This window comes from Oryzias latipes, chromosome 6 (genome assembly GCF_053564925.1).
Source record: "Oryzias latipes strain Hd-rR chromosome 6, Olatipes_Hd-rR_3.1".
NCBI classification, from domain to species: domain Eukaryota; kingdom Metazoa; phylum Chordata; class Actinopteri; order Beloniformes; family Adrianichthyidae; genus Oryzias; species Oryzias latipes.
Window position 1 is genome coordinate 3,193,293 of NC_136242.1, and position 23,732 is coordinate 3,217,024.

Below are 23,732 nucleotides of genomic sequence, written 5' to 3' on the forward strand. Positions count from 1 at the left end.
GGATTAGTAGTAGTGGATCATACCAAAGCAGCCAAATAGGGGGGGGGGGCAAGGAACAACATGCCAAGTTGCCTCCCATTTTTACATTTGTAAAAAAGGAAAATTATTCTAAAAGGCAAAAAAATGTATGAAAGTGTTTTACTTTGTGAAATGATAGTGAAAAGAGAACTGACTTGAGAGCGAGCTTACAGCTGTGGAGGCGGAGCCCCCCTCTGATGTGGCTGCACTTCCGGGCGGCGGCGGGGAGAAATCGAGCGCTCGAGCGCTGAACGGCTCAGTCGCCGGTCCCAGAGACAGAAGTGATGATGTCTTCCCCGTGCATGAGCGCCCACAATTTCATTCCTTGAGACCAAGCCTCTTCTTCTTTTTCCCAGAGAAAGTCGTCCGTTGTTCCCGCGCAGGTGAGGCCTCGCTTCCGGGCTTTGAGCGCGCAGGTGGAGATGGGGATGGGGATGGGGATGGGGATGGGGATGGGGAGGCTGACCGAGGGACCGGGGCGCAGGATGGAGATGATGAAACACCTCACATGGATGTCATGTAGGCTGCGCGGGAGGGAGCACGGTCATTTATGCTCCATCCCAACAGAACACGCTGTCCCCGCACTCAACATCGAGCCGAATGCTATTATTTACTAGGTTTATTTTGAATTTACTAGACTTATCACGAATTTATAGCTTAAATATCTGTACTAACAATTAATCTGAAATCTATATTTTAAGAGGGGGGGGGGGTATTGTTTGATATAACAATAAAATATATTTTTATTCTAACAACATGTTCTCTTTTTTTTCATTCAAACCAAAATGCGTGAGCGGGGAAGGTTCCTGAAAGCATCATCCATCGTTCTTCCTGTCGTGTTGCGTTCAGTGTTTGATCGCGCGGCGGCCCTCGCCTCGCGCGGACCGGGCTAATCTGAAGGCGTCTAAAGGAGAAGATACTAATCGGGTTAATCCAGTGATTGGTGAAGGACGGGAGGCTGTGCGCGCGGTGCTCGCATCGTATAGGAATGCAAAGTCTAATACATTTATGTAAGAAAAAATACAATAAAATAACCAGATAAATAATGAAAAGCCAGAGCCGGGCCTTAAAGCTAACGCTGAGATTTATGGGAAGCTGCGCACCTCAGCCGCACATGTGCGCCTGGCGCGCGCCCACACCCTACGATCCTCTCCTCAGACTGTTACCTGCAGAAAAATCCAGATTGCATCATTCTGCAACAGTAAAACATGAAGCAGAAACGATGCAAATTGGTTTAGATTTATGGACAATTCGGGGTTTTCTGCACCACTTGTGTCAAAAATGTTTGGTTTTGCATTTAGCTTTGTCTTCTGAATTATGCAGAAGGCTGGGAACATGAGTGTCCACACTGACTCCAGTCAGCCGTCAAGAATCTGGATTCAGTTTCTCTTCATTGATGTCCTTTCCAGCCACGTGATTGTCTCTGGACAGCAACACATCAGAAAGCCTTTGCTGAACTGTTCATATGGCAGATATCTATATCAGCTTTCTAAATTTAAAAATAAAATAGCTGTCATTCCTAAAGTGATAGATTTGGTTCAATTAAAAAAACGTGATTTATTAGAATTATTTTAATCAGATTGGTGTATTTTTGAAAGAAAAAATATCCCAAACATTATTTTCTTGTCCTTTTTTCCTCATTTTTAATATCAGATGACATCAAAACAGTGTTTTCTGAAAGAAATAGGAGGAACTTGATGCACAACAATCCTGCAGCTTCTTAACTATTCTTAACTTTCTGTTCTTTCTGGGTTTATTTTGCAGATAATAGTTAATAATGAAGAAATAAACTCCTTCATTAACCACTCATCCTTCACGAACTGAAAGCCCACGGGCGTTGAACCCCAAACCCTCAAACTCCATTTGTATAAGTGACTTTGTCCAGCACAGACGCAGGCCCGCCAAGCCGAAGAGACGTTCCCCCCCCTCGCCTCTGTTTGCTTTATCAAATGCCCAAAAACAGCAAGGCCGTCAAGAGAGAGCTTGACGACGATGTCACAGAGTCTGTCAAAGACCTGCTTTCCAACGAGGACGCCTGCGACGACTCCTTCAAGAAGAGCTCACTGATCGTCAACGGCCAAGAAGGGGAGGGGAAGGAGTGCGATGTGGAGGAAGGGGGCTCGGACAGCGAGGAAGAGGAGCGCCCGGCCTGGAACAGCAAGCTCCAGTACATCCTGGCCCAGGTTGGCTTCTCTGTAGGCCTGGGAAATGTCTGGAGGTTCCCCTACCTGTGTCAGAAGAATGGAGGGGGTGAGTCACCGCCAGCTGTCTTATCTCTGGGTTCACTCAACTCAACTCAACTCAACTCAACTTTATTTATAAAGCACTTTAAACAGAACAAGGTTCACCAAAGTGCTGAACAATACAAAAATTAATAAAAGCACATGAAAATATAAAGCATAAAACACATAAAATAGGTCCGGATTCCAACTCAGTTAAAAGCAAAAGTGAAAAAATATGTTTTAAGAGCAGATTTAAAAATACTGAGTGAGTTTATTTGTCTGAGGTACAGGGGCAATTCATTCCAGATTTTTGGTCCGAAGACTGAGAAGGCTCGGTCACCTCTCAGTTTTCTCCTGGTCTTCGAGACGACCAGCTGTGTCTGATTTGTTGACCTAAGGGAGCGGGGGGGATTGTACACCTGAATCAGGTCAGACAAATATTTTGGGGCGAGTCCATGGAGACATTTAAAAACAAATAGGAGAATTTTAAAATCAATGCGTAAGCGAACTGGGAGCCAGTGAAGAGATGCTAAAATGGGAGTGATATGTTCTTGTTTCCGTGTACCAGTTAGAAGACGGGCAGCTGCATTTTGGACTAACTGCAAACGAGCAAGTAATTTCTGGGAAAGCCCAACATAGAGAGCATTACAGTAGTCCAAACGTGTTGAAATAAAAGCATGGATTAAAATCTCAAAGTCATGGCGGGAGAGGAGAGGTTTAACCTTGGCCAGTTGTCTCAGGTGAAACAAACTGGATTTCACCACTGAGTTTATATGAGCATTGAAAGTTAAATTGCTATCCAGTTTCACACCTAGACTTGTTGCTGTCTGTTTCAGGTGATCATTTAAAACGCCTAAGCAGAAGGTTAGAAGGTCTGCGGCTCAAATTTGAGTTTTGAAATCAGGAAACAGCATTTATAAGACATTATTTGTATCTGGAAATAACTGGCTTGACAGGGAAACATCGGAATATGAATCCTTCTTCTGAAAGGTCTGGTAGATTTATGTCTGACTTAACTCCACAGCCACAATGACCCTCATTTCCATGGAAGAGAAAGTTATGTGGAGTTAAAGAACATGGATTTTACTCCTGGAATTCATTATTACTCCTGAAGTTTAGGCGTGGATAATGTAGTCTAAGAGAAGAAGAGTCTAAATCCTAAATATAGACCGTTTAAAGGTATCAGGTGTTTTGCATCCTCCCTTTACTGCTCCATTTTGGGCCTTTTGAGCCTGAAGGTGTTTTGGCTTTTTGGTTGCACGGTTGTGTTCTGCCAAAAAACGCTTTCCTTTCTTCATAAATCAGGAACACCTCAGGGTTTTGGGTATCCATGTCCAAGTTAGCATTCAAATCTGCAGGAAAATCTACAAGTGTAGAGAAATGGTCTAAGAAAGTCCCCCCCCACCCCCCCACCCCCCACAAAAAAAGAAAAAGAAAAGAAAAGAACCATTTAGGTATTGGAATGCATGACAGTCCCACTTCCATCATCTTTTGATCTATTTTTAAAGCATTCCCAGTGGACTTTTCTTCATAATTATGCTATTTTGTCCAAAATCCCCAAACCTGTGTCGTTTTCTGCAGAGCCCCAGGAGTTTAGTAGAAATTCACCTCTGGAGCTGAGAGGAAGCCTGCAGAAACTATCTTTATTCTATGATTGGAATAAAAAGATAAACTCAGAAATGCAAAAACTCAGTTTTTCTCAGTGAGTCTTTAAGAACTTTTAAAACACACTGGAGATTATGTTTTTACGGTGGCCCAGAAGGGTCACAACACAACACATTAACTTTATACACAACACACTAACTTTATACACAACACACTAACTTTACACACAACACACTAACTTTACACACAACACATTAACTTTATACACAACACACTAACTTTACACACAACACACTAACTTTACACACAACACATTAACTTTACACACAACACATTAACTTTACACACAACACATTAACTCACAACACAACACAATAACTCACAACATTTATCCTCTTCACCCCTGTCGGGGCATAGGGCGTCTACTAGGTCTCTCCAGCCTCTCCTGTCCTGGGCTGCGGTTTCTATCTGTCCCCATGATAATCCAAGAGCTTTGGCTTCCGCCGCCGTTGTTCTCTGCCATGTTGTTTTGGGCCGTCCTGGATTTCTTTTGCCTTGTGGGTTCCACTTTAGCGCTTGGCGAGTGATACTGTTTTGTGGTTTTCGGAGCGTGTGTCCGAGCCATCCCCACTTTCTCCTTTTGATTTGATTCTCCACTGGCTCATGTTTGGTTAACTTCCAAAGGCATTCGTTCGTGACTCTGTCTTGCCATCTGATTCTAGTGATGGTCCTGAGACGTCTATTGACGAAGGTTTGGAGTCTATGGATTGCGGATTTGGTCGTGCGCCATGTTTTGCATGCGTATAACAGCACAGATTTTACGTTTGTATTGAAAATTCTGAGCTTTGTTGCCAGGGTGATGTGCTGGGATGACCAGATAGGTCTAAGCCTCTTGAATACTGCGGCCGCTTTTCCGATTCTTGCTTTAATGTCTCGGTCTGTGCCGCCATCTTTGCTGACGATACTGCCCAGGTAAGTGAACTGCTCCACTTCCTCTATGACCTCGCCGTTCAGGATCAAGTTGTCGACTCTGGTATTATTTGACCTCAGGTTCTTGGTCTTGACCATGTTTATCTTGGGCCCTACGTTTGCTGCCGTCACGTCAAGAGCTGTTAACTTGAGGTTCATGTGGTCAAAGCTGTGAGACAGAAGTGCGATGTCATCTGCAAAGTCTATGTCTTCCAACTGCCGTAGCAGTCCCCACTGAATTCCCCTCGCTGCCCCTGCTGTTGTCCGCTTCATGACCCAATCAATGGCTATCAGAAATAGAAATGGGGACAAAATACATCCCTGTCGCACACCGGTCTTTACCTCGAATGTATCTGTGAGACTTCCCTTATGGACTACTTGGCAAGTGGAGGGATCATAATTCGCACGGATCAAGTTTATAATCTTCCCTGGGATACCATAATGGTGGAGAAGATTCCAGAGGGTTTTCTGGAATCTGGAAACCCTCTGGAATAACTCACAACACAACACAATAACTCACAACACAACACATTAACTCACAACACAACACATTAACTCATGGCCCAGAAGGGTCACAACACAACACATTAACTTACCTCACAACACATTAACTCACAACGGAAGTAAAGCAGCAATTGAAGTGCTTTTATTCTGAAATTTCTACTGGGCTGAGCAGCTAACTACCTAACAGAAAGTAATGTCACAGTGAGCTGTGGAGGGAGCATGTTATTGCTACAAGAGAAGCTAGCAGCAGTGTTGCCAGAAACTTTGTCTTTACTAAGGTTCTCCTTCCTCTAAACACACACAATATGAACACACACTCCTCCCTCCGCTCTGACACCCCCCTCTGTCGCTGCACGCGCGCTCCTCTCCTCTCCTTTTCTTCCGCTCTGTCCTGTGTGCCTGTGTGAGAGGACAGAGCGGAAAAAAGGAGAGGAGAGGAGCGCGCGTGCAGCTCCCTCCACAGCTCACTGTGACATTACTTTCTGTTAGGTAGTTAGCTGCTCAGCCCAGTAGAAATTTCAGAATAAAAGCACTTCAATTGCTGCTTTACTTCCGTTGCGAGTTAATGTGTTGTGAGGTAAGTTAATGTGTTGTGTTGTGACCCTTCTGGGCCATGAGTTAATGTGTTGTGTTGTGAGTTAATGTGTTGTGTTGTGAGTTATTGTGTTGTGTTGTGAGTTAATGTGTTGTGTGTTAAGTTAATGTGTTGTGTGTTAAGTTAATGTGTTGTGTGTAAAGTTAATGTGTTGTGTGTAAAGTTAGTGTGTTGTGTGTAAAGTTAATGTGTTGTGTATAAAGTTAATGTGTTGTGTGTAAAGTTAGTGTGTTGTGTGTAAAGTTAGTGTGTTGTGTATAAAGTTAATGTGTTGTGTTGTGACCCTTCTGGGCCACCGTACTTGATAAAACATAAGAGAGCAATTTAAAGAAACACTTTCCTCGTAAAACCTCAACATAAACAATGTGTACGAATGTCAGTCAGGAAATCCAGTAAAATCTCTGAAATGTATTGGCGATCCTAACTTCAGTCAACCTTCTGAAACCACAGAGAGAACTGTCAACATTGGTTCAGTCCTCTCCATCATGCCTTTATATGATTTCATCTGGAAATGGGAAAGTAAAGCTGAGCCATTGCAGCGAGGCAGCAACCAGACTAACAGATTAGCCAAAGTACAGACTACAACCTGTGAGGTATTGTTTCGCGGCCACAAAAGTGAGTCATGAGAGTGTTGTAGACGGAAAATAAAGTGTGCGAGTGAACACAGGTGACCAACCTGACGATGACATCACAGGCTCCTAAACGCAGCGCTGCGCCAAAATCATGGAAAACTAAACAGAAACTGTAATAATAAGCATTTAGGTTGTGACTAACTATGTGTCACTGTAACATGGTGAGGTTATGGTCGCACAGACGCAAACCAGAGCATAGATGTGATGGATGAAGGTCTAATCCTGCAAGTCTTTCATCCCTCTTCAGGCACAGAAAACCTCAGTAGATCCAAAAAACACAATGGAAAAAAGAATCAATGTTGTTTGTTGCTGTGGAAAATAGTTTGGGTCTTTATGCGATGTTGGAGTCTGCACAAAGTGGCATTCATGACATTTGGGTCCACCACCAGGCAGTGAGGAGCATTTCCTGCTCACTCTCTTTCATTTTCAATAATTGCATGCAAACTTTCTGCAGCCAAAGGTGCATTTCCCACCGCCCCGCCCTCCCTCACCGCTCACTTTGTTTCTCACGCTGCTGCAGCTAGAACCTGCTAATGTGTCCTGAGAAGGAAATAAGGGGCTGCAACTTCCCTTATGGAGATTACATAAAGCCAACCACTGCTCCTGCAAAGCTGATTAAAGAAAACTCGTCCCAGCGGGAGCGAAGCATAAATGTGTCAAACGATAGAGGAGCTTCGCTCTCACTGGGCTTTACTAATCACGTTACGGTACGGGGTCAGTGCACTCATCAGATGATAATGCTTCTGTGAACGACCTATGTGTTGCTTACATTACACATGATGATCAGATGGTCAGACTGAGAAAAAACCTTGGAGTCTGTTTTCTGCATGAGGGCTCCCAGACATCGTCAGGTTCCTGCTTTCAATGCCCCCCACCCCACCTGTGCTCACCTGTAATCAGATCGAAGCGACAGGTCTGTGTTGGAGTGGGTCTGTGTGTGAACATGAAGTGAGGGCATCCCACTGACGGTCTGCCTGCCTCAGAGGGCAGATGTTGGTTTGTAGATGAGGTTATGGTCACTAAGAAAACAAACAAGAGCTATGCATATTTGTGAGCTTTTCCCTGCTTTAGTGTTTCAGCTTTTACTTTGAAAGAGCTTTCAGTGTTCCTCAGTGAAGCTCATCAACTAAACTGAACTTCACAAATGACAGAAACTATTGAGGGTAGATAGATAGATAGATAGATAGATAGATAGATAGATAGATAGATAGATAGATAGATAGATAGATAGATAGATAGATAGATAGATAGATAGATAGATAGATAGATAGATAGATAGATAGATAGATAGATAGATAGATAGATAGATAGATAGATAGATAGATAGATAGATAGATAGATAGATAGATAGATAGATAGATAGATAGATAGATAGATAGATAGGCATTTAATTTATGATTTGTTTATTACAAAACAAAACAAAGAATTCAAAACAAAAATCCCTCTTTAATTGGCTTATAGGTAAGAAAGAACAAAGAAAACCCAGGTAAGGAGTCTGTATGAGCGGGCTACAAATGCATCCATTGAGATGAATGGATGAATTTGCCACCTGTCATGAAATGCATCAATGTAGTATACATGGGGGGCTGTGATCAGGAAATTACTTGAAATATAAAATGAGTTGACAATGAACCACTCTTATCAGGCTGTTCTTCCTGCTCTCTGAGACAACAGTGGAGATCAAAGATGTTTTTGATGCTCTCTAAGGAGCAGTCTGCAGCCAGCAAACCAGAATTAGAAGTCCTAATATTAGAAACCAGTGGTAGACTGAGTTAAAACAACACACACTGATTCCCCTCTAGTGCCACTCCTGTCAAAGCGGCATGAGGGCGGAGCAGCGAGACTCAGGAAAAGGATCAGAATGGACATCCTGCCCGATGAAACAATGAGATCCGTTGAGATGAGGATGATTGTCACGACTGACTCACCGCAAACATCTGAGGACATTGATCCAACCATGTTTCCATTTGATGTAACTGTTGGAGGGAAAATGTAGCCGTTTCTGTGGTTTCCACAACTTTTTGGTGTAGATTACATCTGTTCACCTGAGAGGATGCAGCAGCTTCTCAAATATTTCCCTTCACTTCACAGTAAAATAGAAAGCCAGTGGATCTGATCACAATCTGGTGACTCTCTGCTGCACAAAGACTTTTAGGTTTCCTTTCATCAGTCATGTGCCCGGCGGTCTGTCCGCCACTAAAGCTGCATTTGATTGCTTCTTTACTGAAGATTCACCCTGAGACTCTAATTCCAGAGAGGAATGCCGTCTTCCAGAAGCTCCTCACACTAAACCAACTGTGTTGTCTATGATGCCAGCCTCGTGTCTCTTCTTGTCTCCAGAATAGTTGGATTGCATCACACACCACATGGTTCAGCAGGCAGGAAGGATGAAAAGCATCGCCGTCGTGTGTGTGTGTGTTTGTGTGGGTGTGTGTGTGTGTGTGTGAAAGCTGCTTTTCACAGTGTTCTGTTGTTCATTGGTTACAAAAGTTTCACTGCCAGGAAGAAATAAAGTAAAAAAAGATATAGAGTTTGTTGTGTTGAGCTCGTGTGTGTGTGTGTGTGTGTGAGTCACCATGTTGTGATGCTTTGAGGAAGTGAAACTCTGTGACTGTCACTGTTTTCTGATGAAACTCATTCCTTTTATTGCGTGAAGGCCGGATGGCTGAAGCTCACAGGGTGAAGCAACCCTCTGCTGGTCGGGGGTTCGAATCCCAGACATGGTTGTTGTGCGTCTATTGTGAGCTGCTGAGTGACTTACATGTGAACCTACTGTATGTGCTGTTTGGACTCCAGGAGCGTACCTGGTGCCCTATCTGATCCTGCTGGTACTGATTGGCATCCCACTGTTCTTCCTGGAGCTGGCAGTGGGGCAGCGGATCCGCAGGGGCAGCATAGGCGTCTGGAACTACATCAGCCCCCGCCTGGGGGGCATCGGCTTTGCCAGCTGTGTTGTAAGTCAGAAACTGAGACTTATCTGTGTTTGTTCAACTTAAACCAAAAAAAAGTTGACAGTTTTACCAATAAAATATAGACTAGAGACACTTCTGCACACAGTGAATTCTACCCTGCAAGACTAAAAATACGTGTCAAACAGACGATTTGTTATTTAAATATAAGTCAGTGTCAGTAAAAGGGTCTTATATTTTAACATGAGGACATCTTAAACTTATGAAACTGCTATTAAAAAGGTGAAATATATTGCTTCCTTAACCCTAAATAACCATTCCTATCATACAAAACGTGTGTCTGCGACTCCTCTCTGATTTGCACGTCCCTTAAAAACACCTCTACATTAAACGTGGTCCATGTTTTCTGCCCTGCAGTTCATCATCAAACCACTGCTCATTTCAAAACGGCTGCTTCCGTTAAAATCTCAAAAACACTTTTAGCCGGAAAAAGTTTGGCTAATTTTCAAAGCTTTATGATCTCATCTATTGGTATTTATTTGTTAAAATGCCTCATTGCTGTTTTTAAAAAAATCAAAATGTGTTGATAGTGAATTCTTTATAATACAGTTACACTAACTTAAAAATGTGTGGATCAGGTTTGAGACAGTGGATAAATAAGGGGCTTGGCAATGTCAATGTAATGTTTTTTTTTCTTCTGCAACCAACCATGCTGTGAGCAAAAACGTACTAAATCACCCAGTGTGTCATTATGGATACCATCTATATCTCATAATCAAAACATAATGCAAAATTATATTTATCTTAATTCCAAGGAGTTTAAAATTTCTGTCAATTCTTTGACGTTGTGGGCTCTTCAGCTTTAACATCCTCCTTCAAAAGTCTTCATTTAGAAAATTCAATCGGTGTTTAAATTATTGTTAAAAATGAGGGCTTTTGTGTTCTAAGGTTGTGTGATTGATCTTTCCAGTTTTTTATATTTGTTTGAGTTTTGTGTGTTGGTCAGAAGTGAAAGGCGCCTCTCTTGTCCTTCAGGTGTGCTTCTTTGTGGCTCTTTACTACAATGTCATCATCAGTTGGAGTCTCTTCTACTTCTCCCAGTCCTTCCAACAACCTCTGCCGTGGCATGAATGTCCTCTTATCAAGAACAAGACCAGTACATGTAAGACGTTGGGAGACAATCCCTCTGGCAATTTGGTGGATTTTTGTCTTTTGTTTGTCCAAAGGTTCTTGACAGCTGTGCTTCTGTTCACAGATGTGGTGCCAGAGTGTGAGAAAAGCTCAGCCACCACGTACTACTGGTACCGTGACGCCCTGGATATCTCTGACAGCATCTCTGAGGGCGGGGGGCTCAACTGGAAGATGACGGTGTGCCTGCTGGCTGCCTGGTCCATGGTTTGTCTCGCCATGATCAAGGGGATCCAGTCCTCTGGGAAGGTACGTTGTCTCTTCAGAAGACGAATTCACAGAAACTAGCTGTTGACTGTATAAGAGAACTGGACGGAGTGACTCCTCCCCCCTGACATTTCAAACAGGAAGTACCTGCTAGTTCCAAGAAGCCAAAATCCCATAGACCTCTATAGAGAAACAAACAGCTGTTAGTCATTCTTTTGGCCAGAATAACTATTATTACACTGATACCTTTGTTCTAAACATGTTCTTGATCATCTTCTTCTGCTTTTTTGTATTTTTTCTGCAGTGCCAGTTATAAACTGACCAATCAGGTGCCTCAATGAAAAGCATGTGGCTGACGGTTCGAAACATCTGATTGACATTTTTCGTGTAGCCCACTTTCAATTATTAGGGGTGTGGCCTTCCAAACAAGCTCCCCCCTGATTAGCAAGAGTGGTTGCCATAGAAACAAGACTCAGAACGACCAATCACTGCTTACTGACATTGTCTGGCTCCAACATGGCGACCTCGGTTTCACAAAAAAAAAATGGTGGGCGTCACCCTCGCCAGGTCCAGTTCTCGTCTACAGACAATAGGTGAAAATGAGAAGAGAAGTTCCGCCCCCCTGTCAAATCCGTCAAATTGGATGAGGCTCCTCCCCAAAAGCAAATCGAGACACTGGGTTGTACTTGAACAAAACAAAAGGCCTACTGGAAAATGCTTCCACGCAAAATCAGCTCTTCAGCTCCAAAGAGCTGCGAGTGACTTAGGTTTTCTCTTGTGCTCCAGTTTCCGCTGAACCTGTGAGCTCATGTGATCCTCTGATGGATTGCAGCTCAGCTTAAGTTCACTGTGTGGAACAGAGATGGGAGCAGCGTGACTTTCCTACACATGGATTATTCGGCTGGCTAAAGGCAGACTTTTGCTTCCAAATGATGATCTCTTTGTACAGGTGATCATTAACATCACATCATCTTCTGGTGTAACACGGCGAGCATTAGCAGCGCGCCCAGAGGTCGGAGTCACGCCGCGGCTTAAACCAGAACAGCATGAACCTTTGGAATTTCTTCAAAGAGGCTTTCAGCTGTCTGGTTTGGTCAGAGCGAAGCTGCAGTCCCAACAAAATACAAGCATTTTGATTTAGAACCGTTTGGTGCGTGTTCTGTTCAAGGTTTTTGTTTAGTGGCTGACCTCGAATAAGGCGCGTTGGCAGATAAATCCGCGGTTAGGAGTCTGACGCCGAACGCTGGCATCTTTCTGAAGTTTAGGAGGAAGAAAAGCTCCACATCTTCTAGGCGCTCGCTGTAGTCAAACACACGTGTGCAGAGACGATTGCTTCAGAGGACGTTCGATTGGCTGTTCCGCTGTCAATTTGTCGTTCTTTGCGCCAATGATGACAATTGGCTGCTGAAAATAAAAAATAAAATAAAAATTCAAATAAAATGTAAACACATCTACAAATAGGTTTTTGCTTATTTATTTTTAATGACCGTTTGTCGACCACGATTGAACTGTTGGGCACTCCTGATTTAGGGCACCGCCAACATACTCGAACGCCTGACATCACCGCAAGATCCCGATTTTTCTTCACCTCACCCCACTGGCACCAGTTTAGACATTGTGTGTTTTGTGATGCATGTGAAGGATGTCAAATCTGGATCAAATCCAAGGTAACTGTTCCAACTAAAGCCACAGCTGCGTGGCATGTTTCATGTTCCCCCTGCTTGACCTCTTTTCATCCCGCTGCTATCACAGCCAGTGTCTTTCATGTCCCCCTCATCAGAGCGCTTTACTTTTTATCACCACAACTACCGCAGCAGAGCTTTTTCACTGCTCTCAACAAATAATGCCCAACAGACCAACAGGTCTAGGGCTGCACGATATGAGGAAAAGCTGCCATATTAGTGATGAACACGGCAATGACGATATAACTTGCGATACATGAAAAAAAAATAGCAAAACAACCAAAAACATCATTTCCATTTCACTGCAACAGTTTAAAATTTCTACTCCAAATGACCCTCGTCTACATGTAACATAAAAGAGCTCCGTCTGATTGGTCAAATGCATAAATGGTTTAGTTTGATTTACTAAATACTTCAAGCTGCCACAAAATGGTTTTAGCACTTTTAAGGTAACCATTTATTACAACTTTCACCGTCTTTTGCGATATGCGTATTGCACAGTTTGATATTGCGATAACGATGCATTTGTGATTCATTGTGCAGGTCTAAATGGGACCCTGACCTTTCCTAAAAGTGTACATTTGATTCTAACATTGTTTCATCATTCAAATTTCAAAACACAAACAGATCTGGAACGACCACAGCAGACAAACTTTTTACAGGGAGTGTCACTTTTCATTATTTGCAACATTTTCAGGATCTCTTAGCCGCCGTAGTCCATCCATCTTATGCCGTCCGAAGCTAAAATCTTGAGAGACAAACATTAGAACAAAAACAACAGTTTCGGAGGTTTCCATGAATTGGGAAAGGCCTGATAAGATGATTGTTCCATGAAATAATGTTTGGGTGACAGTGGATTCTCAATGATTAGTTATCATTTTGTTCCCTGATGTGTTTTTTTTACCAGCTAAGGGGGGACAAGGGGCAAACATCCCCCCCAAAAAGCTTTGCCCTCTAACTTTTGAGTCAAAATCCTGATTATTGACAAAGTTGAAAAAATCATCAATGCAAGCTTATGTAACCCTTGTGCTATAGGCACTTTACCATTGGGAGTTGGGTCATCTAGACCCACTAGACAGTGCTCTGAACCTTTTATCTTCAATGATTTGTGATCTTCACTGGTGTCCATGGATTACATGAAACCTTTCCACCTTTATCCACCTTTGTCATGGTAGGGAGAACACGTCAATGTAAGGGGGGGGTCATCTAAGATAGTACAAGGGTTCAACATTGCAAAAATAACTAAAGTAACATTTTTAAGGAAATCTTAGCTCCTGAAATTATTTACTTTAGTAATAAAACAGTTTGAAAGACGTGTTTCATTTTTATTCACCGCCCTCTTCTGGCCCCCCCTCCAGCCCCCCTTTATGAAATGTTCTAGCTCCTATTTATTCTAAGATCTTCTGAATGTCCGAGCAGTCAAAGGGACGGCCATGGTCAGTCATTCATGGAGCCTCGCGCTTTCACTGACTGAAAATGTACAGTTTGGGACAGATGGCCGCCCTGCAGACCCCCCACCCACCACCACCGCGTGAGGACGGCTCTTTTCAGTCGGACTGTCCCGCTCCGGAGCATGGAGTCTCTTTGAAGTCCAGCCGGCACAGGCCCGTACAAAAGAATATTAATGCCCTCCCAACACACACAGAGGCCGGGTCCAAGGCGGGACCGCCATCAGCCTTTCTGTCACACTTGTGTGTGTGGGTTGGCATGAAAAGGGAAGATGTGGTTGCCATAGTTATACGCGCTCTCAGCACTTGGCTTGATTCCCAAGATTGTGGTAAAATAGAAAGAAGAGAGGGGAGGCTTTTCTCATGAAAATGCAGAATTTATTGCTAATATTTAGAAAAAACTCTATTTTAAAATTAATATTTAAGTTTTAGATTTGAGACTTTTCCATTGTGTGGATGACAAAGGATAAATACACATCTGCCTGTGATCCTGGAAACAGCTTCAGTTCTGGATCCGTTCTAAACAACAAAGCTTCTCTCAGAGGCTGACCTTTCTGAGGGCTGCTTTTAGGCATTTGGATTGCAAAAGTCCCTATTTGGAGAAATAAAAGTTAAAAAAAATGTGCAGAATGTTCTTCTCTGAATGGCCTAAAGCTGAAAACCAAATGAGCACGCTCACTCGAAGCAATTTATTTTAATTAAAGAAAGAAAGAACAAAAAGAGATTTTTGTTTAGTCGAAAAACCCAAATTACTCACAGCGTTTTAGAATTACAGCCTCAACCTAATAAACACTGACAGATGTCCTTTTTCTATCATTTAAAGTCAAACAGGAACATTATGTGGCCCACTTCAGAGCTGCACGCGGACCGCCAGGCCAAACGCCACCCTTCCCTAGATCTAGCTGTGGTTGGGAGGCGCGAGTCCCGCCTACACCCTTTTCTCACTGTGTGCACCCCCACCCCGCAGCCCGGCCCACCCGCCGAGCCCGTCAGACCGGCCGTCGCTCGCTGACAACCGGCTTTACGCATTAGAATGTGTTAACTACGGTGGCCCTGAAGGGCAAATCCCACCAACAAGTCATTCAGCGTAAAAAGCTTTTATCATGTGGTTGATGATGACGATTCATAAAGCAAACAGTTCAGATAAACAGCAGAACATTTTAGAAATCAATAGAAAAATAAAGGAAACTAAATTAAAATGAAACATTTTCTGGTTAAAACCAAACCACAAAAGTGATTTGCACAAATCAAAATGAGAAAAGAAACACAACGACAAACCAGAAAAGGTTTGGATGATTGGATGATGACGTTTGTCCATCATTCCAACTGTTATACTGGATATCATCACATATACCTATAGTATACAAACCTTTCCCAGTTTCTCCTGTGTTTTGTTTTTTACATTTCAATAAGATTTCTGGAAATTAATTTTGTTTCCTTTTTTTGGAATTGTGTTTTGATTTCTGCTATTTTGTTTTAAATTGTAATGTAGTTTTTATTTTAATTGTCGTCGTTATCTTTACTATGTTGTTGGTGGGATTTTCTCTTCAGGACCACCGTAGTTAGAGCGTTTTGAGGGAACTTTACAATATTGTTGGAATAGAATTGAATAAAAAGGGGAAATTAACTTAAATACCAAATGAAATGTGAAAATATTATTAAAGAAAGGTTTTTGAATAACTTCAATCAAAGAAAACCCAACAAAGAACCAGGAATGGTTTCTTTGTTTTGGAGGCTGTGTGTATGTGTGTGTGTATGTGTGTGTGTGTGTGTGTGGGTGTGTGTGTGTGTGTGTGTGTGTGGGTGTGTGTGTGTGTGAGGTGTAGTGATGAAAAGCTCTGGCCTGCTTCCAGGTGATGTACTTCAGCTCCCTGTTTCCATACGTTGTGCTGATTTGCTTCCTGGCCAGAGCTCTGCTCCTGAAGGGCTCGGTGGACGGGATCCGACACATGTTCACCCCAAAGGTAAGATCGCTTCCCATCTGTCTGTCAAAACCGCTTGTTTACTGTGTCAGTTCTGAGGAGATTAGGTCACTGACAAAGTGAGCAGGACCTGGGAAGAAATTCCATCAGTAGAGGGAAACATTCAGGATTACTGCTGATTTCCGTCCACGGTTCCTCTGAGAATCAGAAGACTGAAGCTGCGCTGTAATTGGCTGGCTCCCCAGCAGCAGGTGCCCAATGGGACTAGAGACCACAGAATCCTGTCACCATGGAAACAGGACTCACCGAGTCTCTATGTAACAAGCCAGCCGAAGATGCTGTCTGTCTGGTGTCAGCTTCTCCTGGCTGACTGACAGCTTCTGATTTCTAACGGCCTCCATCTTTGTGTTCTTGGCAACATGGAGATCTGCTGGGGCCTCTGAAGGAGAACACGTCAAGTCTGGTCCTTTTATGCTTTTTATTAATCCCGCCACCATCCCTTATTTCTGCTTAACTAAAAGCATGAAGAGAAACACACAGGAGGGACGAACACGCATGTCAGATTCTACCATACAGCGGTCCCCAACCTGCTCCAGGCCACGGATTTGGCTGAATTATGTGTGTCGGATTTCTTTAGTCCTAGCTTCCAAAGTAAAGTTTATCTTCAGCCTCTTTAAAATCTCTGCAGCTACCATTAGAATATGATCTAGATTCTCTCTTAAGCCATGACCGACGAAGTGGAAGTTTAAAATGAACTTCAACCTCGTCTGACTTTTAAGGTGCGACGGATAAACAAAAACCAAAAAAAAGTCACTAAAACTGGTCATTTTTAAATATAATAATAAACATAAATCCACCAAACTTTAATGGCAGTATCACCGTATCATTAAACAGTCGACACAAAATCTGTCAGTCGTATCAAACGCTTAATTTCACATGTTTTGTTCAGACTGAAATTGGAAATTAAACACAAAATATAGGCTCCAGCAACCCCTGAAAGGGATTCAGCGGGTTCTGAAGATGGATGGATGGTAGCAGTACAGTTTGGTTTGGTGCATGTTTTCAGGGATCTCCTGCTTTCAATTTGTAGGAAGATAATGGATCAGTGCTCTTTTTTCTTGACAACTTTAAAGCACCATTTTCCGTTCCGCCCCCCCAGCTGGAAATCATGCTGGAGGCCAAGGTTTGGCGAGAAGCAGCCACGCAGGTCTTCTTCGCCTTGGGTCTCGGCTTCGGCGGCGTCATCGCCTTTTCCAGCTACAACAAGCGAGACAACAACTGCCACTTTGACGCCGTCTTGGTGTCGTTCATCAACTTCTTCACCTCCGTGCTGGCCACCTTGGTGGTGTTTGCTGTGCTCGGCTTCAAAGCCAACGTCATGAACAGCAAATGCGTTGCTCTGTGAGTGCGCCGGCAGCAAACGCCCACTTTGACGCCGCCGCTGCGACATAACCCTTTTTGTCTGTTCTTTGAAAAGGAACACCAATAGAATCGTGGCGTTGTTGGGAAACGGCATCGAAGCCACGCTCATCCCCCATCACATAAACCTGACTCAGGTCAGTCAGGTGACGGCGGATGACTACCATCAGATGATCGACATCATCAAGGGCGTGAAGGAGGACGAGTTCCAGAAACTGGGGCTGGAATCCTGCACCATTGAAGATGAGCTGAACAAGGTTCAATAACTGAAGAACAAAAACACTGCGTTCAAAATGGTTATGCAAAGTGTCACGAAGAGCAATTATTGGTTTTGAATTTGTCTTGAGGCTCTTTGGATCATTGATATCAAACTCAGTGGTAATTAAATTGGAACACGGTGTACCAGATATTTTCTGGTTTTACCTCCTCGAGTTCTGGCATGAAGATGAACAATCTCAGATTAGAATCAATAACTTTCCTCTGACTCGTTTCCCCGACAGGCAGTCCAGGGCACGGGCTTGGCCTTTATCGCCTTCACAGAAGCCATGACCCACTTTCCTGCTTCGCCATTCTGGTCCGTCATGTTTTTCCTCATGCTGGTTAACCTCGGACTCGGCAGCATGTTCGGCACCATTGAGGGAATCCTCACTCCTCTGATTGATGCGTTCAAAGTCCGCAAAGAGCTTCTGACAGGTGAGGCGTGCACGTTCCCAGCTGAAGTACAGACTGTTCTGTTCTGAGGCCTGGATTGTGTGGAGAAGATGCCAGAATGTGGTCAACACGAGTCCCCGCTTGTCTCCTGCAGTGGGGTGCTGCGCGCTGGCCTTCTCCATCGGCCTCCTGTTTGTCCAGCGCTCAGGGAACTACTTTGTGACCATGTTTGACGATTACTCCGCCACTCTGCCTCTGCTCATCGTCGTCGTGTTGGAGAACATTGCCGTCGCTTGGGTCTACGGGATTGACAAGTAAGCAAGCGGGCCTGGGCCACAGGTTGGACTCCCAACTTGTAAAAAGTGATGAAGAAACCAAACGTTTCGGCATCCAGGCGCTGTCTTTTGACGCACTCGTCTGTCGGGTTGCAGATTCTTTGAAGACCTGAAGGAGATGCTGGGATTTGCTCCGTACCGTTTCTACTATTACATGTGGAAGTACGTCACGCCCATCCTGCTGCTGGTGCTCCTGTGCGCCAGCTTCATCCAGCTGATCATGACGCCGCCCAGCTACAGCGCCTGGATCCAGGAAGAGGTGAGACCGTCTCAGGCTTAACACCCGTGAGGTCCGGGATCAGCAGGGGGGGCTTCTTGGTAAATGTGCATACGTGTACCATGAAAGATTTATGAAATCTTTAAAAAAAAAAAAAGGCCCCAAAGAAACTTGTCAAAAATTGTGACATTTTTAAAAATAGGATAATAAAAATCTGCCAATGGGGTCAGAAAACGCTCTTAGTGAAAAATCCTGGTAAGGGAAAAATTCTAACCATTTTTTCTGAAAATAAGATTCGTTTGCTTTTAAACAACTTCAGTGATCAGATAATTTTTCTTGCAACACAGAAAAAAAGGCTTTTTTTATGAAACGAGAAACTTTTTACTTTCTTAAGATCCAGTTTTTGTCAGGGGTCGTCAACCTGGGGCTCCAGAGCCACATGGGGCCCTTTTAGCGCTAAAGTTGTGGCTTTGAAGAAAACCACTAACAGTCTGAATAAATAATAACTTTATGAAGTTACTTCATGTATGTTTAGATTTTAAAAAACTACTGAGGTGATCATGTATATATATATTGTAGAGCAGGGGTGTCAAACTCATTTTGGTTCGGGGGCCACATTCAGCCCGTCTGATCTCAAGTGGGCCGGACCAGTCCCGTAAAGGCAAAATAACAGCTTTGTTTGTTTTTTTCACTCAATTTGAAAAAATGCCTCAACCAACATAGTAGCTTAATCCCTTGGGGCTAATGGATCTCAAATAAAATTAATTTCAATAAAAAAAAAAGTTGTTCTATTCAAATTTATACAGACTGAATATTTTACATCTGACACTGAAGCGATCCAGAAACTTTTCTTTATGGTGAGTCTCATAGTGGTGCTGAATGTTGTAGTCTTTGAACACTGCAACCTGTTGCTGACATACCAAGCATGGGGGTTTGCATTCAGCTTCGTGAAAGAAAAAAAAACTGTCCATTTTTCCTGGAAGGCTCTTCACTCCACTTCACTTTTTGACAACATTTTGGTCATTAGGGTGTCACTACTGATCATCCTCATAGCAAGATAACAGCGGTAAGGCTCATAGGGAACTAAAGTGAATCTTACCCAGACGCAGAGCTGTTATGTTTCGCTTTTGGCACGTGCAGAGATAAGCTGTTCACCTGTTTTGCCTTTCCTTTTCTCCCCCGAGTGGCGGAATTGCGCACTTCGGTTATTTCTTTAAAAAATCATAACTCGCCACAGGAATGGACTAGAAACTTGCTTGCTTTTTTAACCATCCTTATGATTTTTACTCTTCATGTGTGGGCCGGACTTAACCACCTAGCGGGCCGGGCTTACTTTGCACCAACAGTCCCGTCCACAACTCAGAGGTGAATTTCTAATGAACTCCTGTTGCTCTGCAGAAACTATGTCCCAGAAGAAGACAAACTGGTTTTTGGATTTTGTTTACAAATAGCATCATCAGAATAAAAAGATTATTTTGAAAATAGATCAAACGATGATCAGAGTGGGACACATATTCTTATCTCTAGTTGCTGTTCCGAGGCAAAGTTCTTAAAGTATAAAAATAAATAATTAGAATTATAATATTTAGAATTCTAATCTGCTGCAGCAGGGAATGATTCCCCCTTAAAAAAAGGGTGTATTTTATTTTGAAAGGAACTTATGTGGTGCTGCTCATTGTAACTATAACGACAGTACATCTTCTAAATCAGGGGTCGGGAACCTTTTTGGCAGAGAGAGCCATAAACGCCACATATTTTTAAATGTAATTTCGAAAGAACCATACAATAATGTGGTGTCCCTTTCCCACACTGAGGCACGGAGACTTAACCTCATTTAAGGTTCTTTGTTCTTGTTATTGCAGACCGCAACAAATGACGCACAATTAATTCAGCAACTCCTGAATCTCCCCTGTCGACACGAGAGCGCGTCTCCCAACTTTATATTCCCCTGCTCCCGCTCCAGGCCTCCCATTACCTTATTCGGCCCATGGCTGAACCCCATTGGTCCAAACTACCTAACAACAGGCTGAGCGACAGAACTGAGAGCCAATCAGATGCGTTTAATGAACTCCAGAACTTATAACGCGGCCCAACAGCCACCCAGTCCAAGTCAGTAAGCAACGATATGTTTAAAACTAAATATACAAATGAATATGTGTGCATTTGATGTCATTTCAACATTTTTAAAGTACAATAAGTCTGTGGATTCTTTTTAATAACATTGTTATGCTGTTGCTGATAAATGGTGAGTATTTCTCGTGGTAGTTCTGCTGATGGTCTAGTCTGGTTGATACGAGGTGAGTTTCTGCTTCATGCAGGCGTTGAGACTTTAAACGTGATCGTAGGTCTGAATGTTCTGTAGATGTGACAAAGACTGCTCACATGCAGACGCAGAGCCAAACACACACTCACACGCTGCAGTGAGTGACGGGCAGCAGGTTTTACGTTTTTACAATCCCTGCGCGATTCACCTGCCGGTCCCCACAACACCTCACCCTCACCCTCTGCTTTCTTCCTCACACATCCCGTCCCCGCATCTGCGCGCTCTTTCTCAGAGACGGGGGCGCGTAGTTTTAGGCGCGACAATTCACAGGTTTCCGGGTGGTACAAACTCTGTGAAATAATAGATAATACTAACTGATAGTGCTGGCGCTGAATTTTCTCTCTAAGCACCGCTACTCCTGCGCGCGTCTGGCATCGCATCGCGCCCGAGAAGGACTGGTCTAATGAAAGAAAAAAGTATAATTAAAGATTTGTCTGCGAGCCACATGTGACCATCAAAAGAGCCATATATGGCTCGCGAGCCATAGGTTCCCGACCCCTGCTCTATATGGCCTAATGGTCACACAAACATTAAGTATCTTCTTCTAAATGGTGAGGAGGGACTTGGCGAATGAAACTCAACCAAATGGCATTAAAGGTTGCAGACCTCTGCTTTAAGCTGAGGAGGAGAAGCAGGAGGGTTTTTGTCACCGATGGGACCCTCATGATGCCGTTTGTTCATTTGTGAATCTATAGATCCCATAAAAGACAGAAGAAAGCTTCTGTGATGAACGCTGTTTTCGCCTCTCTTCCCTCCAGGCCATGGAGAAGACCCTCCCCTTTCCCCCATGGGGCATCGGGGTCTGCATCTCTCTGGTGGTGATGGCCATCATGCCCGTGCCCGTCGTCTTCTGCCTGCGCTACTTCAACATAGTGGACGATGGCAGCGACGGCCTCGCCGCCGTCTCCTACAAGAAGGCCCGCATCATCAAGGAGAGCGGCCGGCCAGAGGACGACGACGACGCCAGCCTGATCCACGGCAAGTCTCCCAGCGAGGCGCCTTCGCCCATGCCGGGGATCTACCGCAAGCAGAGCGGCGGGGGCACCGAGGGAGACACCGCGCCCAACGGCCGCTATGGCATCGGGTACCTGATGCCCAGCACGCCTGACACGCCCGAGTCTGACTCATAGACCCATCGTGGTTGGAAGTCAGCTGCCCCCCACAGCGTTTAGTCAGCCGTATCATCATGGAATATTCTTTTTTGCACTGTGTCTCTCTGTCGATATAGTAGCTGCTCTGTATTTGTTGCCTCTGAACCTTTTGTGGATGTTCATCAAAGTAAGAATGACCAGCTCCCTGCCAGGCTCCGCCCCCACCCACCCACTCTGTAACCCCTCCTCCCAGTTCAACAAGAACACGCAGAGGAGTCAGTCAAGTGGACGTTGGTCGTGTTAAAGCGCCCTGTCGGTGTTCCCGCCCTCGTGTGAGCAGGTCGGTCTGAGTGCAGCCGTCCTGGACGCCGCACCGCCGTCGACACTCGCCGGGTTTTTCTCTGGCTCAGATAAAAACAGACAGGCCTTGAAATTCCACTCCCATGATTGTTCCAGACAAAAGTGTGCCTAAGTCATTTCTATTTGTTTGTAGAATACACCCCCCATGTCCATCTGCAGTATTCTGTAAATACAACCCAAATATTACAAATATGTCCTCCTTGGTCGGTTTGGAGTTCAGAGCAGAGATTTTAAGGTTCAGAAGTGCTTCAAGTCCTCAACTGGCGTCATCTTGTTTTAGTTTTCTTTTTTACTAATGTGCTGTCAAAGCGGAGGGACTGAGTCCTTCTTGTAAATAACTTTTTCCATGAAATGGCTTCAAATGCAACGTCTTTTTCCCCAACGATTCCAGATTAAAGAGAGTCAACAGCCTCAGTCATGCTTCGTTTTAATTCAATGGATTTTTCCCTCTGCTCAGTTTTTGTTTATTTCACACAATTTACAAAAGTGCTTTTTTTGTTTTTGTTTAAATAGAAATACCTGAAAATATTTCACTTTGAAAAAAGCCAAAAAAAAACAGTAAACCAATATGGGGAACCAAAAAGGAATAGCTTTTCCTGACTGGTTCTGTTCAGATGGCTGTGGAAACGTGTCGTCACACATGTGGAGTGACTAGGATCCGTGGTAAAAACACACATACATGAATAAATATTGGAGTTTTCATTTTGCTTTCTTTCTGGGCTCACTTTCTGAAGGGTCAGCATTGCGGTTCAGGCGTCAGCTTTGACCACGTGTCCCTTTTACCAAAGTGTCACATTGGAAACATGCGCTGATTGTCATCAAGCTAAAATAACAAGAGTTTCTAGATTGAGTTGGAGCTGATTGGAGTTTTTCTCCTTAGTGCTTGGATTTCGGGATCTACGTGTGGAAAAAGTGCTTTTTGTCCAAAACGTCCTCTTTCTTGGGAAACGGAGGCGCGCCGATGCTCTGGACAGTTTATCCCTTTTGGTCGACTCTTCTGGAAAAGGAAAGAAAAGAGACATTTCTGGAGCTGCCATCACATTGCGCCGTCCAATAAAAAGTCTACGGCTCAGGGTTCCACGTTCAAAACTCTCACGCCTCGCCTCGCAAATTTCTATGGGTAATAGAAATAAGTAGTTGCTGCAGTGAAACATCAACATGTCTTTTGTTTTGCTTCGTACATTAGTATGAATATTGCTGCTGATTTAGCATTTGGATGATCCCTGCCTTCAAAGTCTGAAATTACCTTTGTCTCACTGAGAAAGCATTGGCTGCTGGGTAATATAAAGGATTATAATTCAAAATACTACATTACATCCATGTTTTGTCACCAGACACAGAAAATCTTCTGGTTTTTTTTTGCCTGATGACTGCAGTTTGTACGACATCAAACTAAACTATTTTTGGTGAAGGAACTGCTTAACATTTAGCATCT

At 43.7% G+C, this 23,732-nt stretch overlaps 2 protein-coding genes across 3 annotated transcripts in view; one reads left to right on the plus strand and one right to left on the minus strand.

Moving 5' to 3' along the window:
* Positions 1-241: 241 nt before the first annotated feature.
* Positions 242-22,711, plus strand: slc6a15 (solute carrier family 6 member 15). The gene is made up of 12 exons (XM_004086239.5): positions 242-401; positions 1,783-2,268; positions 9,342-9,499; positions 10,490-10,616; positions 10,710-10,891; positions 15,833-15,943; positions 17,061-17,302; positions 17,379-17,577; positions 17,821-18,013; positions 18,126-18,285; positions 18,403-18,565; positions 21,605-22,711. The coding sequence occupies exons 2-12, from the start codon at positions 1,968-1,970 to the stop codon at positions 21,974-21,976; spliced, it is 2,208 nt and encodes a 735-aa protein (XP_004086287.1). The 5' UTR covers positions 242-401; positions 1,783-1,967; the 3' UTR covers positions 21,977-22,711.
* The window catches only part of lrrk2 (leucine-rich repeat kinase 2), a 60,435-nt gene continuing 59,410 nt past the window's right edge, over positions 22,708-23,732 (minus strand). For both annotated transcript variants that reach the window (XM_023955455.2, XM_078948231.1), the window contains exon 52: positions 22,708-23,294. The gene's annotated coding sequence lies outside the window, so the exon portion shown is untranslated. The remainder of the gene's footprint in view (positions 23,295-23,732) is intronic.

Coding starts and splice junctions, on each gene's coding strand:
- slc6a15 (XM_004086239.5), top strand. CDS start 1,968: ATGCCCAAAAACAGCAAGGCCGTCAAGAGAGAGCTTGACGACGATGTC. Junction 2,269..9,341: donor GTGTCAGAAGAATGGAGGGG/GTGAGTCACCGC, acceptor TTTGGACTCCAG/GAGCGTACCTGGTGCCCTAT. Junction 17,578..17,820: donor TTGAAGATGAGCTGAACAAG/GTTCAATAACTG, acceptor TTTCCCCGACAG/GCAGTCCAGGGCACGGGCTT.